The sequence below is a fragment of the Vulpes lagopus genome, chromosome 22 (assembly GCF_018345385.1).
Source record: "Vulpes lagopus strain Blue_001 chromosome 22, ASM1834538v1, whole genome shotgun sequence".
Lineage (NCBI taxonomy): Eukaryota > Metazoa > Chordata > Mammalia > Carnivora > Canidae > Vulpes > Vulpes lagopus.
The window spans coordinates 13,689,183-13,707,211 of record NC_054845.1 but is presented as its reverse complement, the minus strand read 5'-3'; the positions used below and the strand labels follow the sequence as shown (position 1 = coordinate 13,707,211).

Sequence of the window (18,029 nt, the reverse complement as noted above, 5' to 3'; positions counted from 1 at the left end):
GTCTTCCATGAAGATTAATGAAACTGAACCCTTTTTATATACTTATAGGCCATACAAATATCTACTTTATATGAAATGCCTTGTTAGAGTTCTATTTTTCTTTTGAATTCTGCTTTTCTCTTATTTCTGGGAGTGAATATAAAAGAATTTATATTCTTTGGCCATGGCCTTTCATCAAATATAAGTATTACAAATACCTTCTCAGAATCTACAATTATTTTAACTTTTTTAGTGGTACCATTTTTTAATGAACAAAAGTTCTTTAACATAATCCAATTTATCTAAACTTTTCTATGGCTAGCTCTTATTTATGTCCCATATTAAAAAGAAGCCTAACTCTAAAGGCATACATATATCCCCATGTTGTCTTCAGAGTTCATCTGTAGTTCTAAATATAAAAGAATGGGAAAAATAATCTGCTTCACACTGATTTTTGTGTAAGGTGTGAGGTAGGGGTTAAGATGATTATTTTTTTGTCTATATAAATATTGAATTGACTCAGCATCATCCCTTCCCCAGTGCACAATTATTTCAAATCTAAAACAAATGACTATCTTTGAGGGTCTGTTGCTAGAGATTTCTATTTTATGCCATTCATCTCTCATTGTGCCAAAACCACACTGAATCAATTACTGTAACTTTATAAATCTTGGTGCCTGGCAAGATAGCTCCCTTTAAATTTTTTTGTTCTTCTCTAAGGTTGTCTTGTCAATTCCACTTTTGCATCATTTTTTGAGTTGTTTTCCCTTTAAATGTCTGGTGAGCAGTGGTTGCCCATTCGCATCTCTGTATGAAGTACTCAGTTGCTTAAGAATAACAAGTAGCTTCAGTTGTTCTAAAGCATGTTCACTGACAGGTCTCACTTTAACAGGCATGAACAGGAAGGCAGGCAGTCAGGCTGTCGCTGTCCACCTACACCCTAGCCCATCCCTCAATGCCAGAAAAAAAAAAAAAAAAAAGACTCGCTTCTAGGGCAGTCTGAAATCTGAGTCATCTATTAATCATATTAATTTGATTATATTTATTTTCCATTCCTTCTCTTCCCATTTCCAGTGGTTTTATTCATACATCCCCCTTTCCTTTATTTACAACTGTCATTTCTATGACAGTTGGGGAAGGAGGAGACACAAAAGAAATGTATTTAATCTACTTTTTGGGAACTGAAAGCTGATGTGTTTTACCTCCTCACTTACAAAGGTGGTGGAATCATAGTCAGCAAGAGACAGGTACATTACATAATGTTGGATACTAGATTTCAGCGCATGGTATATAGAAATATCACCCATGCTATGTCTCAATTTAAAAAAAATAAAGAGAAAGAATGAGAACTATCGTACTGAGTTATAAACACCTGAGGAGAAAAGCATATTTTAATTTCTATTTGATTTCTATAGTCCAATAGATAAGTTCTATGTGAACAATCAACTCTTAATTGTAAAGCATTTTTTATCTATACCAGCATCTTAGTTAAAAAAAAAAAAAAAAAAGGTCACTTCAGAGACTAGATATTTGTTCTAGTTGATCTCCATGTTACTCTCCAGAGCCACTTCCCAGTCTTTGAAGCCCTGTTCTGGCCACCAAGAGGCTGACTTTCCTTCAGTAACTCAGTTTATCACACTGGTCTGTTTCGCCTCTTGCTGCCTGTTGGGTTTGGCCATTAGGAAAGACCAGCTGGAGATCAGAGGATAAGAAGAAAGGGATATTATGATGTTTATTCCCCACTGTGTTGCCCCCATGTTTGAAAGTGGCAGCATTGGATAACCTTAGATCATAGGTTCTGATCCAGTAAGCACCTCTCTTCCACATGTGCAACTCTCACCAGATTGGTAAGAATTGTCTCCCCTTGCCACTTTTAGGCTTGGGCTGGTAATGGTTCTCCCAATCTTTTTGGAACATTGAGTGTTTCGCCTTTATAAGTAGTCCCATTATTAAACTGTCTTCAAATACACCTTTGAGATGCCATCTGTTTCTTGTTGGCACCCTGACTGATACAGTGTTCTAGGTCAGTTGGATGAGTGAAACATTAGAAATAAATTCTTCTTCCCTTGTGTAAAGGTACTGTCAAACATAAACAGCATGCACTTACCAACTGTGAAAGAAAATTCTTATGAACAATATGCTAAATCAGGGTGAGGATATGAAAGTAAATACTTGAGTTAAGATAAAAAGAATCAAAGCAATTACCCTTCCACAAATCTCTTTAAAAAAGCACAAAGGTATTATTTGAAAACTTTGCAGCAATTATACTATTTTGATTAATGTCCCTGAGTATTATTTTAGCTTCAATAAATCATTTTACCATTTATCTTCTAAGCCTGAAAAGAGGAAAAACAAATTTGATTTTATGGCTTAGGAGAAGGTATAAGATGACGATAATCTATGTTTATGAGTAAGAGAGAACACAGTGTCATGGGTTGAGAAAGTGGAGAAAAAAGGAGAACAAAAAAACCCAGGCTAAAATATTAATTACCAAAACACAAGGAGATTTTATAATTTTCTTCTAAATGATTAATAATTAAATTAATGATAAAAATAATAGTGACATCACTTATTACATGGCAGGCACTACCTTAAGTGTTTTATATTTACATATATATGAATGCTTTTGATGCTCACAACAACTTGGTTAGGTCATTACTAAGATTACCCATTATCTATATGTATACATGCACTCATAAACACATGTATATATATGTGTGTGTATATATGTCTATATAGTGGGAGGCGGAGATTTTATAGAAGAAACTGAGACATACTGAGGTTAAATAATTTGCCAAAGATCCTACTTTTTGTAAAGGGCAAAGTCATATTTGGCCTATGCTTGTGCTCTTAATTTCTTTACTATACTTTGGTAAATATATTTTCATATAGTTATCATCTATATCCTTCTCCATCCCTTTTGGAAATAATGTGCTGTATACTTATTCATTAATATACTAGAGAAAAAACAAAGTCAAATATATTCAGGTAACTTTTTGGATACTAAAGAGGGAACCAGCTTTTAAGAAGACATGAATTATAGATAAGAATTTTGCCTAACCTCGCATAACTTTTCACCTTGTAAAGACAGAACATTATCATATCAAATTTATGACAACTACCAAACAAATGCTGAACATTATTTTTAAAAATAGGGCAATAAGGCAGACAAGGAAGTTCTTTTAAAGAAAACTAATTTTCGAGTAAGTTTTGTAAGAAGGTGATCATTGGTCTGCAAGGGAGAAAGCACTCAAACCTTATTCTCTAAACTTCTCTAAGGAAATCTTCCAAGATGGTCAAGATGCTCCTTCTCAATACAGTCTGCAGTGTGGATGAATTCACATATAATCATATTTAGATAGTGTGGACACTCAAGTGGACAATGGTTTTAGTTAGAGGGAGTGAAGATAGAACTTTAGATTTCTGTATCATCTAAATCAGTCAGGCTGAGATATAGCCTATAGATTTGGAGAAGAAAGGATCATCCTTAAGAGTCCAGTTAGTAATTTATACGGCACTCAGTGGAAAAGCAGCATGGATGGGTCGCTGACATCTACCACTGGTCTAGGGCACAATTAATTCCTCTGAACAGTGCATTTACTGAACCCACCAGGGTAGAAGTCTCCAACTTTACTAATTAGAATTAAAAGAATACATTTGAGTGGAGTGTCATTAGGAAAAAGGATGGATGGATAAATATTCATCTATCAAACCCATTAGGTCCTTGGAGACTTTCCTTGGGCAGCATAGGACATTGTTTTTGGTAACAGAAAGACTTGGGTCCTAGTTATTTCTGGCTACCTAATAGGAGATAAATCTAACAGTGCCCAAAATAGTAAATGAAAATTGCAGAATCACATATAGACTCCAAACTTGAAGTTTTATTATTTCCAGAACCTCTCTAACAAAGACTCAAATAAAAGACAATTAACCAAGCTTTGGGGAGATATCACACATGACTAATGGCTCACAGTGAAGCTTTTTGTGCACATCTAAATCTACTTATGAGGTAAGACCTTTTTCAACTATAAGGTTTTATAATCGTATGCTCTGTGTTATTATAACAAAAGTTGTAAATTATAAAAATTGAAACGTAACCAAGTTAAGAGATTCACCCAGTAATTTATTTTAAGTCAACTAGATTGCAGGCTGCTTGGGAATGAGTTCATGGCTTGAGCTATTTTATATTCCTCTGGTAGCCTAGCATAATACTTCTCATCTATTGAGCCAGCAATAAATAATTATTGATTACCTGAATTCAGTGACAGGCACACTACCATCTTCTGTAGCAATGACATCAGATATACTGATTTCCATAACTACATTCTTAAGCCCAATCATTGGAAAAGAGCAGATGTTAGCTGTGCAAAGGCTGAGTTCTCTGCCATGAGAGCAGTTAATTGTAACACCCAACTAAAGTCGTGAGGTCAAAGGACATTATTCCTGAACTGTGACTAAAATACAAAGTTTGCCTCATGCTTTCAGGTCTCTGGGGCAGAAAGTCTATTTGTTTTAAAAACATAAAGAGAGTTTAATTGATCATCACAATCCTGCAGAACCAGATGACACAAGGCCATTCAGCTTGCTGCTATCCGTGTCATTTTTCAGAACAAATAGAGCAAAAACTTATGGAAACACCATTCCTATCAATAGTTTCAAGAAACATGGACACTGAGGTAATGGCTTCTCTTAACCAATATTATCTTAAAACACCAACTACAAGAGAGCTAGGATTCTAAATAGGTTGTGGTTAGGCCAGAAGACTTCTAACTTATTTTCCTTGATCATGCCATATTCCACACACATGCATTAAGTAATCATAGGCAAGCCCTCCATATAAACAAAAAGAAAATAAGCAAGATGTACCACATAATTTCCTTTAATTTTACACTCAGGAAAAAAAAAGCCCCAAATTTCTTCCATCTGTAAAAGAATTTGAAGAGTTTAATAGAGTCTCATTTAAAAAAAAAAAAATAGAGTCTCATTCTTATATAGAACAGTAATTAATTTTTTTCTGGTATTTTTAGAGGATTACCTGTATTTTCTGATAGCTATCAAGCTTTTCCCATTAAGTCCATGAATAAATAGAATGGGCACCATTTTCTGTGTACCATATGATAGATGCATTGTTTCAATTATAAATTGACACACTGTGGTGGTGGTATCTGGGAAGCTGTCTTCTTTTATCTGGTAAATGTTTTAAAAAGGGTAAAACACTAGAGAGATAGCTTTTCTTATGGCAATTGCTAAGCAAGGGCTGTCACCTTTCCTTATCACCTCAGGTTGTGAGAATGAAGAGATCAAGCTGTTTCAGTATTTACTTTCTTAGCCAAACTGAGATCTTAGTAAAATTTCCAAATGCGTATATAGCACAAGGAACTAACCAAATATGTGTACATTGGGGCATAATTCATCACATGGCTTTATCAGATAAAGCAAATGAGAAAATCCTGAGCCAGTCATAAAAGCGTGTCCAACTCTGAGTGACTTGTCCTTAAGATAGATCTTCTGTAAATAATTAAATTAGTCCCCCAGATGGGCAGAAAGTGAGGGTGGGGGAATCTTATGTGCGGGCAGGGGTTTACACACACACAGACACACACACACACACACACACAAATAATAAAGGCTAAACCTTATATTTAAGCTGTTAGTATAAATGAGGCTTTACCACATACTGAATTGTTAGCAAGATTCCTGAATTTCACACTGCAAAAGAAAATCAGCATGATTATCATAAATAATTTGGTTAGCTGTGATTAGAAATTTATATGAAATAGAACCTTAAAAGACATATATTTAAAATCTGAGTCATAATTATTAAGAATTTTTAATATAGATAAGCAATTTGAAAGCATTCTTGAAAGAGGCATATGAAACCCTACAAGGCTCTGAAAAGCAGAACCTCTATCTAGAGAATGGAGGACCACCTTGCCTGGTCCTGTTGGGCTGTTCCAGAAAAGAGGGGTCAGAAACTATATAAGATGGGAGTTGTAATGGCAGGTGGGAAAGGAATAAGAAGAGACTCTGGGTATTAGTGTGTGTGGGGGTGTGGGGGTGGGGGAGGGAGTCTTCTTTTATTAAAAGGCAAAAATGCAAATGATTTTATGAGTGGCACAAAGAACTATAAAAAGTTGAATATGAAAGTATGAGTGAAAATATTTTCACTACTCAGGGACTAGGTTTTTGCAAACATGGCCTCACTGGACTTACGATTAAAAGCTATGTGCAAAAAAGGCCTGGAAACCCAGGGGTCTAATATCAAGTGAGCGGTAGGAAGGTGACCTTTCATTCCGTTTGTTTATGAGAGGATCTGCAGACTCTGTCTCAATGTGGGTCTAGCATTGGCAAAAGGCCAAAGGGGAGCTGGTGAACTCGGCATTTTTTGCTTTCTGTTTTTGAGGTCATATAATCAACTTAGAAATTTATAGCTGGAAAAGAACAAGAGTAAAAGCTTGGTTTTTATCTACTATCTTACATTTTTGGATGAATGGTAAATGCAAATCCCCTTTAATATTTTTTTTCCATAGATTACTACCACCTTAGTACCAATTTAAGTACTAAATTTAGCCATGGATACAACACACAAAAATGAAGGGACCAAAGGAGAATTGAAGCAAATAGTAAAAAAAAAAAAAAAAAAAAAAAAAAAATTAAAATACAAAGACAAACTAGATAGAAATAGAAAAATGAAAATAGTTAAGATGATGGTAATTTTTTTTCTTTTTCTTGTTTAACATTCTATGATTTAACAATATCTCACTTAAAAGACAATTTATGGGAATACAGAATATTTTCAGTAAATCTGTTATTTTTATAAAATGTTATAAACTGATGGCCTATGAAATACACCTGAATAGACCATTCATCTGCAATTACTTAGAAAAGGTAATGCCAAGTATGCTGAAAAGTTCGCATTTGAGCTATCACTCACATTTGTACATCACTGGTACAAACAAAAATGACTCCTCGTGGTAATTACCTTTTAACATTTGTTATAAGTTGCTTGTCTTTAGGTATTGATTTTATTTTTTCATTCAACCAAGTACCTGAGGCCCTTTCCAGAGTATTAAACAATTTTTAAATATTCAATATATAATCTGACTCCCCCCATCGCCAGCAACTTTTACCTACTGTGAAAACAAACTAAAATAAAACCCAAAACAACAGGAAAAGAAGAATGAGGCCAGAAATGAGTTAGAAACGCCATGACCTCCTTAGTCCCAATGTAGTCACTGTCGTACCAGAAAGCATGCACACACTTTGTTGACTCTATGGCTGTGACTGATTGATGATGGCCTGGCAAGGTTACCATAGCTAATTACAACATCATTCATCTAAGCCTGCATGGGAAGAAAATACTGGGCTCTCAAGGAAGAAAAAAGTCAAGAAAGAAAAGCTATTCTATAGCTGTTAACTTTTGAATAATCAGCCCCAACAGGAAACAAATAAGATGAAACTCAGTGACCAAATTATGACTTATGGACTCATCCAAGCAAATGACCTCAGTTGCCTGGTAATTTCAACTCTGGTTTCACAGTCCACAGCGGAGGGCTTCCAGCAACGAGGAACCCGCACATGCTTGTAAGCTTTGTAGTCAGAATTCAAAGACTTCGGCAGAAGCCCAGGCCAGTCCTGAGCTTTAGTTCTGCTATGTGTGTGGTGTGACTATGTTTGTCTAGGGTCAGATGCCAATACTTAAACTCACATTATGGGCACAGCAGCTACTTACACACTGCAGCCTAATTAAAGGAATAAACTTCCCCCTTCTTTATTTTTTCCTGAAGATCAGTGCCATAAAGGGATTTGGTTTCCTTAAAAATTCAGACAAATGTTCCCATATGTTTCCCTCATGCAGTAAATTAGTCAAAATCAGATAGAAAACGGTCACAATTTCCAACACTAATCTACGGCTGTATAATTTTTTTTTTTCAGAGAACTACTGAAAATAAAGACAAGGGAACTCAGTGTTTTGAAAATAATTATATTATAACAAACACACAATCATAATTTCCATTTCAATTTTGAAGCACAAACACACATGGAAACAATAAAGCATCTGAGGCACCTTTCAGCTTTCAAGTCTCAGAAACAAGAATCACTTTCAAATAGAAAGTAAGCTCATCTTCAAAGTTTAACACACAAGAGGAGAATAAAGCTAACGCTATTTCAACTCCAAACTTTAATCAGATTGCTTTCTATCTGGGTAATACAGATCACAGGACTGGCAACAACCAAGTCCCAAATACGTTTTATCCTGACACACTGTTTAAATTACATTGCTAAAATAATTATAACTAAAGAAAATATTTTCTCACATAAGCTTGAACCCAAAATAGCAAGTTTCAGTCAAGAAGTACTGAAAAACATGTTCAAAGATCAAGAATAAAACCACTAATTAACTGGGGCCATGGGACAGAAATTGGCAGGCGCATGGGGTCAGATTCGAATTTAGTGTGGTATGAATAAAATTCTCCTAAAGCCATCATAGCCCATTAGGGCAAGCAAGGCCTGTTTTATAGATGAGAAAACTTTGGGGCAAGGAAACATGTTAATGACACATCACGAGGTGACCCGGATGGTCTCAGTTCAGACCATTCACTTGTATGGAAATGACAAATGTGTCCTGATTTAATTTTGTTTGGAAAGATGTGGTCCTGATAGATACCAGTTAAATGATTTATCTGGGCACGCAGTTAGATCAAATACTGTAGGGTCTGGGACCAGCTCTGCACCACTGGTTCTCAAAGGACAAGTATGGCCAAGATTGGGGCTATGATCTCGTGAGGTCTTTGGTGGAACAGCAGCAGGTTGGGCACCACAGATCTAAAGGCAGCACAGGAACTACCCACTGGGCAGGCTAAGAGACCCTTACTCTTCCAAATTTCAAAATAGTTGTCCTAATCTGTCTTATGTACAGAAGGCCCTATGTGCAGATACTTGAAATATCAGAAAGGGTTCAATATCCACAATACAGAAAAAAAATCACCTATGTATCCCATTAGCACATTGGCTTTGGTGCGGTTTTCCCTCAAACGCACACATGCATGCATGCATGTATGTATGTGCAAACCTACAAGGGATGAGGAGAAAGAATTCTTTTTTTTTGGTTTTAAAAAAAAAAAACTTACAGAAGGACTTAAAGGAAATTTTCTCCATCTTTTTCTGGTCTTTATTCCCTTAAATAGATTTTGACTTACAGCTATTCATAGTATCTATTTATTAATTTACGCTCTATCTCAATTCTAAAAGGATATGAGGTGGTATTTTATCACATATAGTATTAAAAGACATGGTAATTGAAATTGGCAATTAATCCCAAAATGTCATGTAGTTGAAAGAGGACTGCACTAGAAACCAACAGACACAGGGCCCAGTTCTAGTTCTTTACCTGACCAGTTATTTGACATCAGAACACACATTTTGCTTATTTGGAAAATAATGTCAATTGTCTAGAGAACTGCTAACTGTGAAATTCTATGGAAATGTCTGTGGAAGTGCTTCTATGGAAGTGCTGTTTCCAGACCAGCACTTTTCAAAAGCTGTTGTCAGGGCCACTAAGAATTCTTTTGAGTGGAAGTGGGTTTCTTCACCGTAGGACTTTTTTTTTTTTTTAAGGTTTTATTTATCCATTCATGAGAGACACACAGAGAGGGGCAGAGACACAGGCAGAGGGAGAGGCAGGCTCCATGCAGGGAGCCCGACGTGGGACTCAGTCCCTGGACCTCAGGATCATGCCGAGCTGAAGGCAGACACTCAACCACTGAGCCACCCAGGTGTCCCTTCACCATAGTATTTCTAAAAGGCATTAGGATTCTCTATGCTTGCTCCTCAGCCTTCTGCATCCCTTTCTTCCCTGCTAGCATAACCAATCCTATCCATACAAAGAGTGAACATGAATAAACTAGAACAGCACCTAAAACTTAAATCCTCAATAAATGTCATTTGTTAATTAGCTACAATAACATAGTTATTGAAATCCCAAAATATATTCAAAGTACCAAAGGGCTCCAAAGACTTGGAAAATCCCTGAACTGGATAATTGTAAAGTCCAGGTGGACTCTGTGAATATGATTCTTTGCTGTTCTACCAAGTATTTGTTCTACTATGTCTCTTCTTTTAAATGGAGTTTTAGGTTAGCAATCTCTAGGCTATAGTAGGGAAGCACTGGCCAATTTCAGAAGCAGAATCGTAAAGTGTTAGTCCAAATTAGCAAATCATTCTGCATCAGGATTTAGTCATTTAGCTTTACATTAGAAAAGCCATTGTGTGTGGGGCAGCTCCTGCATTAAGCATCTGACTTTAGCTCAGGCCATGTTCTCGAAGTCCTGGGATGGGGGCTCATGCCAGGCTTCCTGCTTGTCCCTCTCCCACTCTCTCTGCTCCTCCTGCAGCTCTTGTGTGCACGTTCTCACTCTCAAATAAATAAAAACTTAAAAAAAAAGAAAAAAGAAAAAGAAAATCCATCGGGAAATAAAAGGCAAGAAATAATTTAGATGAATGAAGTTGGAATTATGTAGATGCCTAATTGATTTGAAACTCCTCCTATAAATAAAAATATGTACCCCATTAGCTTATAGGGTATAAGACTATGAACCCTTTAGGTCGGTAGAAGATTTCTCCAATTCATCTCTATAACTCATCATTGCTGGTGAAGTATTAAGAACTTTACTGCATACCTATTGTACTATCTTGAAGATGTTCAAGAGGTTTTACAAACAAAGTCATAATATGAGCATGAATCTAAAAGGTATATACAAATTCACCAGGTGGAAAGGAGGCAAAGGGAGGATCAAGGTGAAGAGAATAGAACCTGCAAAAGCACAGAGGCTTGAAAGAAAACAAATTTGGGGAATGCTAAGTGGTTCATAGTGCCTGCATGTCAAGGTAACTGTGGAAGAATGGCCATAATAAAGGTGGGCAGAGAAGATGTAGGTAGATCACGAAGAGCCTGTAAATATGAACTTCTGGCATGTTCTGTGCATAACTATTTCACCTTGGCAGAAAAAGAAAAGGAGGGGCGAATCTCTGTATGTATGTAGGGAATGTTGTTGGCTTTTAACAGACCATTATTTATGATTATCTTGTGTTGGAAAGAGGTATAAAAATTATACTGAGGGATGCCTGGGTGGCTCAGTGGTTATTTATTTATTTATTTATTTATTTATTTATTTAGGCTCAGTGGTTTAGAGCCTGCCTTTGGCTCAGGTCATGATCCTGGAGTCCCAGGATCCTTGCATGGAGCCTGCTTCCCCCTCTGCCTGTGTCTCTGCCTCTCTCTCTCTCTGCATCTCGAATGAATGAATGAATGAATGAATGAATGAATGAATAAATAAATAAATAAATAAATAAATAAATAAATATTTTAAAAACTTATACTGATATCAAGCTTATTTTTATTTCAGGTATCAATAGAACCCACATTTTTGGTGATTAATATGACCTAATCATGAACATGTCTTGATTCCTATTATCTGTTGAATTGTGTCCTGTAAAGAGAGATAAGCATGTGAGCTGATAATGATTCAATTCCCCATCTTCTTGAATGGGCCTCAAGAATTTGAAAATCTGTGAGAAGAAGCCCCATGTCTCCCATATTACCCTATGCAAGTGAGCCCCATGGGAAGCAGAACCAGTTCCAATGGCCTCTGGGAGCTGAGTGACAAGCTGGGATGGAGAGCTGGGGCTCCAGAGTCTGGCACTGTATATGCACCCTGCTACGGTGAATTCCTGGAACACAAATGCTACTCCTTCTAGGCAATCCCCCTGCTTCACCTAAACAGAATCTTAGACCAGGCCTGATAGCAGGGCCAGGCCACACTCCCCAGGAACGGCGAGCACTATCTCTGCTGCCATGCATACCCCTCCATCCTGAGGTGGCACCTGCCCCCATCTATGAACACACCCTTCCCCGAGGGCAGATACCAAAGCAGGTTGTGTTGCTCACGCCTTTAATTGCTCTGAGAAACTTTGACAAATGTGTCCTTTGCTTTTAAAGTTCCAGAAATGAAAAGTACTCAGTCTGCTGGACTTGTGGGGGCATATAAGGGACAATTTTTTTCATCACTCATCCCTGCCCAAATTCCTCCAGCTAATTCCGAGGAACCATCTGCATCAGTCTGCTAATGAGTTTGGACATGGCTCTCCGCGCAATAGGAAGCCACTGGAAGTTGTTAAGCAGGGAGTTATATAATCAGATTTGTGATTTAGAAAGTCAGCGCTGGCAGGAGCCGGGGCTGGAGAAAGCAGGCCCTGTAAGGAGAGGGGTCAGCTCGAGGCCTCTGCGCCAGTCTGATTGATGGAGTGGCTCTGGCCTGCCGCAGTGGTCGGGCAGGTGAAGGCGGAAGGAAGTGAGGCTGGTTGGCAAGAGGGGGGAGGAACCGGAGATGATGCCAGGGCGTCAGACCCAGGGCCGCAAGGCAACACTGACCGCCCGCCAGTAAGGAAGGTTAGCCGACCTCATCATTTCTTCCGCAGTACCACCCGAAAGGGACTCGAGCCAGGGAGTTAAGAGACACTTTCAGGGTTTAGATGTATATTCACAAAGTACACCCCAGAAAAACCATCATTTTATTCACTGACTACTGATATATGAGGCGACACAGAATAATTGTTCCTGACACTGGAGCCAGAAAGGGTTCAAATCCTGGCTTTGCCACCTAATAACTGTGCTACGTGATTTTGGATAAATTACTTAAGTACTACGTGCTTGTTTCCTCATCTCTTAAATGAGGGGAATAAGAGAGCCCAGCTAACTATTATGAGGCTTAAATGAGTTGTCAGGAGCAAAGGGCTTGGAACACTTGGTGCACTGCTTTGAGCTCAGTGCCTGGCATGTAGTTCCCACATAATAAAGATTTTCTCTCTCACCAGAAGTTAGTACTGAAGAAGTAGAAAAATTCACTTTCAAAGAAAAAGAACCTCAGCTTACTTTTTCTTCCTGATTTCAACATTATATTGCTCAGACAGTTCAACAGAAGAAGCTGAGAAAGCTTAAGAAAAACAAACCTATTTTACCCTCAGAAAGTTCCTAAGGGAAGGCAAAAGCAAATTGCCCAGCACAGGGTACTCCAGGGTTCAGCCTTTTAAGGACCACACAGTGCTTGCTTATAAATAGAATATTAAAACAAGCAAGAGCAATTTTCTCCTTTCGTCTTCCCTTATTGCCTAATTTCCCTCCCATACCATTTGCATAATGGATAAAAAGGCATCCATTATGCAAATGAATGATAGGGCGGTGAGGTTGTCGGAGCCACAAACCTCGCTGTGGATGGAGAGAAACTGCCACCGAGCCCTCCGCCGTCCACATTCCAGAACACCGCTTCACGAGCTGGGTTTCCAAAGGATAGAGGAGAATCAGGAAGATTAGAGGTCATTAATTTCCACTTGGTTTGTTATAAAAAGCGGCACCACAGATGCTTTCCAGAAAATTAGTACCAAATATGGATATTCAGTAGTGTGGTATGTAAAATAAACTCTCCAGTAAACGTTTTGTTTCAAATGGGAAAAATGAGTCCTCTGTAGGAGTTCTACAATTTTAAGCATATACTTTGCTTTGCAAGGAAAATATTCCCCTTGGAGAGTAGTAAAAGCCTCTGTTCGTCTACCTTGAGAATTAACCTATATAACAGGTGCTCAGAGGAGTCTCAAACATATGCATACATTCAACAGGAATGAAAGTTTAAGTACCAAAATGTTAGTGGATTTTCAAAAGCTTCATGTTGTTAAACTGACCTAAATTTATCTCTAAGAGGTATCACCCAAAACTGACATTGCTCTTGGAGATGTAAATTCATGGAAACTTTAGAAGAATGTTTATTTTTCTCCCAATGCCCTCAAAACAAAAATAAAGAAATCCAAACAAAATTACTGGGTGTGTTGTTCTTGTTTGAATAGGTCAGCAGGACAGAATTAAAAGACTAACTTCAAAGGTTTTCCCCAAAGTCTAAGCGACATAGTTTGAGGAGAAAAAGAAGGTGGCTGAAACAGAAAGTGACCTTTATTTCTAGTCTGAATTCCTTGATAAATCTTAGCTTTCACCACATGACACTTTTGAGAGATGTTTTTTAAGTCATCTTCTTGGGCTACAGATAAACCCCATCACTTACAGACCAGCCTGTCCTGTAGTGTACTTCAAAAGTACACAATTCAGGTGCACCTGCAATTCAAGAAAAAACTGCATCCCCTTGTCAGAGCATCAGCAGCTACAAATTGCTACGTAAAAATAATTTTAAGTGAAGACAAACCAGAATTTTAAGGAAAGATACTAAGAGGATAATTCAAATAGTAGAAGCAACTTATAGCCAGCAAGATGATATATTTCAACCAAGTGAAGAACATACCAGTGAAAATACACATACCTAATTTCAGAGCAGAAGGGGTTACTTCAATTTCCCCACCAATTGGTTTAAATGCAGCCAACTGGGCAGCCACTTCCGTCTCAAAGGCATCTGGGCTCTGCCGACCTGCAGAGTTTCCACTGGGGCTCTCCATCTTGTGGAGTGGTTCTTGTTCATCAAACACAGCAATCAGCTACAAACAAAACCAACAACACTAATTACTTTGAATGGCATGCGTATCACACAACACTATATCCAGCGGATTGTGATCTTAATTTGATTTTAAAGAAAATAGCTTCTGAAAACTTGTACCACACCAAACCTCTCAATGCAAAAAGCAGGTGCTCAGGATTTAATTCATGGTTTGTCTACTCTTGAAATAAAGAACTGATTTTGGCTCTCTTTTAGGAAGGAAATGGCTGCCCCTCCCCTTGCCGTCTTTTCCAATATGCCAAAAAGGACCTTAGTATTTTTAAAGAGGGTTTCCAGAAATAAAAGTTGAATATGCAAAAGCTGAACAATAGATCTACATAGTGAAAGAGGCCATTCCAGCCTCAGAGAGCTAAGATATGATAAAATCTATAATTGTGGCTGTCCTTTTAGACATGATCACAACAAATAAATGTGTATATTTCCACACAATGTGTTCACTTTGTGCACATAAATATCCCCTTTTTATACATCCCTTTAATTTTGTTCTCTTCATTCATGACACTATGTTGACTGGTTTAAGTCCAATGAACGTCAAGTCCAATGAGACGAAACATCAGCACTTTTAACCAAATTATTCCCATCTTCATCTCAATTTTATTTCATATGAGAACTGTTTCTTGTCATTAATATAAAAACATTTAATTGTCCATTTCCAAGTAATTTTTCATAAAGGGCAAAATGTAATAAAGTATTCATTGCATGAAGATTGCTGTATAAACAGGACAGTCCTGCTGAAGCTGTACTTTTGGCCGGCAGACAGCACCACCATAGAGCAACTTCACACACTTCTCATCAGGTGGTGTGGAAAAGTCCAAATGTGCATGTAGTAGGCAGTGAGGGGATGCTACTGTCAACCCAATAAAGTACAGTGTGTGCAAATTTGAAAGCTGCTAGTAAATCTTTAGATATTTTTCATTCATTAAATAAAACAAACCTACTTGTGATTCAAACATTTATTCAGAAAAGGCACTCCAAGGCCCATTCATAGGGGAGCCTTGTTAGCAATAGTATTAATAACACAAATGCAGGAGTAATCAATCAAAACATCATAAATTCCAAGTTCAGTCTTTCAAAAGAAATGAATACAATTAGGGATATGCAAATTGACTATTCAAAAATAATTTTCATAATTGACTACTCATTTCCAGTATGGAGACTTCTTTAATTGGAAAATCCAACAATCCTCTTACCACAGGAAAGAAATGCTACTCCCAAGGCATTATTTTTAATTCTTGAAATTGAGCACATACATTTTTCTATTTTTAATTGGTAGCACTGATGAACTGATTTGAGAGAAGACTTAAATAGATTAATAATGAAAGATTATTCTAGTATAAAAATAATCAGTAGATGTATCTTTCTAATCATCTGGTCAAAGTGAAGAGTTTAACACTTCAAATCTTGAACAGGAAAATAGGGGAGCCTGGGCAGCTATGTTGGTTGTGTCTGCCTTCAGCTCAGGTCATGATCCCAGAACACTGGGATCAACTCTCACATTATGCTCCCTGCTTAGTGGGGACTCTGCTTCTCCCTCTCTCTCTCTACCCCTCCGCCTCCCCCATGCTCATGCTCTCTCATACTCTCTCTCTCAAATAAAAACTTAAAAAAAAAGAGAAAAGAAAAATAAAATCAACTTTTAACATGTGCTAGAAGTGTTATTTTCACCACTATTTGTGTGACATAATTATAATTTCAGTTTTGCATATTGGTGAAATCTAACACATCTTAGTAACATTTATTTTAATTGTCAATCAGCGAGGCAAAGTGGCTTACTATACCGGTTCTATGAACAATTTTGTGTAAATAAGACTAAAACCTTACTTTTCCCTCTTGCTACATCCTTAACTGCTAGTATACGTAATGTGCCTTAAATACCGGGAGAAAGAGAAAACAGAATATCAATCTGGAGCATAATATAGAATCTTAAAACTGAAAATTCATAAGATAAATCATTATCTATCTTTGTTATGTAATTTTTCCTCCTTAAAATATTTTACTGTTTTCCATACTATTATATCCACTCTAGTTTACAGCATATGTAATAACAATGGTACACATATTTATCAAACGAGAGAACATAAGAGTTCAGAGATTTTGTTTCTACCTCAAAAGGGTAGACGAAATAATAATAGGTACTAAAATCTAGTCTTTTTAAATTTCTGACCCAGGGTTCCAGACCATGATGTGACTGTTTTCCAAAAAGAGAAGTGATGTTGTAAATGAGTCTCTATTCCTGGAAAGAAGAGGTTCAGTTCCTGAATCTGTGGTGCCCAAATGAAGTCATTGGCTCCACTGGGGCTGGCTGATAAGCGACTGTCCACGCACTCTTCATCTCAACATCCACAATGTGTACACTTAGACTTGCCTCAGTAACGACAATCTATTTAAACTGTACACATTGTAGGTGCTTATTAGCTAGATGACTTATCAGAACATCTACATTACTAGACAGCAGAGTTCCCAGCAGACGATGTTACGGAGGAGCATTAATTCACATAAACCACTCTTCTAGTCCCTCAGCAGAAAGCAAGCTGATTTCTAAGGTGTCCATTGCATGAAAATGGTCTCTCCTCCCTGACCTTAAACTCATTAAAAATTACCTTTCCCACAGAGAGGAGATGGACACGAAAGGAGGAATTCTATTTAAAGTTTTCTGTTGTTAAGGTTTCACCTAGACTGAACTTCTATGGCATGTGGAAGATTTTTCACTGACATCACAGCAACTGTAGCAACCTAAACGCTATGCAAAATGCAAACAGGCAGTATTTCATTTGGATGCCTTCCTCTTCTACTGTCCCACCCATCTTTTGGCGACCCCTCTCTTCGCGTTCTGTAAGGTCAATATTCTCAGGTCATGCTGTGCGACACCGATATTTCCCAAAGACCCCAAAAATCCAAGATCTTTTCACACAGCCATTATTTCCAACCAAAACTTCTGTCTACACAGATCTCTGTCAGTATTTAGGTATCTTACCCCCAGATAGACACAAGAAGGTTAGTCTACAAAGATACTCTTCATTCTCCCATTCAAAACAAAGATAAAAACAAACAATAAGTAGAGCTTGAAAACCTTGTCAGGACTCCCACAGATACAATGTGATTTCCTCAACTTGCCTTGAGAGCAGAATCTGAAAGAGCTGTCCACAGAGCAATTTCCAGTCTCCCTACTACCATTCTTGCTAGTCAGGCTCTTACTCTTCTGGTCCATGGAAACTGTTCTTATCAAGATCAAAATCAATCCTCAGGTAGCTAAATCCCAAGTCATTTCTCTGGCTTGTTTTCAAAACACAGTTGATCATGGCCTCTTCCTTAAATTATTTTCTTCATTTGCTTCCTGGACATCTTCCAACTCTCCAAGCCCACCATTAATGTCCTCCTCCTTATTCCTGCCCATCTCTAAAACTATGGAATATGTCTAAATTTGTTTTGGACACCTCTTTTGTCTCATGGCATGGATGTAAGTATATGCTGATAAATTCCAAACTTAAATCTTCAACC

The 18,029-nt window shown here is 37.5% G+C and overlaps 1 protein-coding gene across 6 annotated transcripts in view; it reads right to left on the bottom strand.

Moving 5' to 3' along the window:
• PARD3B (par-3 family cell polarity regulator beta) overlaps window positions 1-18,029 on the bottom strand; it is a 981,887-nt gene that overhangs the window by 579,771 nt on the left and 384,087 nt on the right. For all 6 annotated transcript variants that reach the window (XM_041737018.1, XM_041737019.1, XM_041737013.1 and 3 more), the window contains exon 3: window positions 14,340-14,511. In XM_041737018.1, the coding sequence (XP_041592952.1) occupies window positions 14,340-14,511 (172 nt within the window). The remainder of the gene's footprint in view (window positions 1-14,339; window positions 14,512-18,029) is intronic.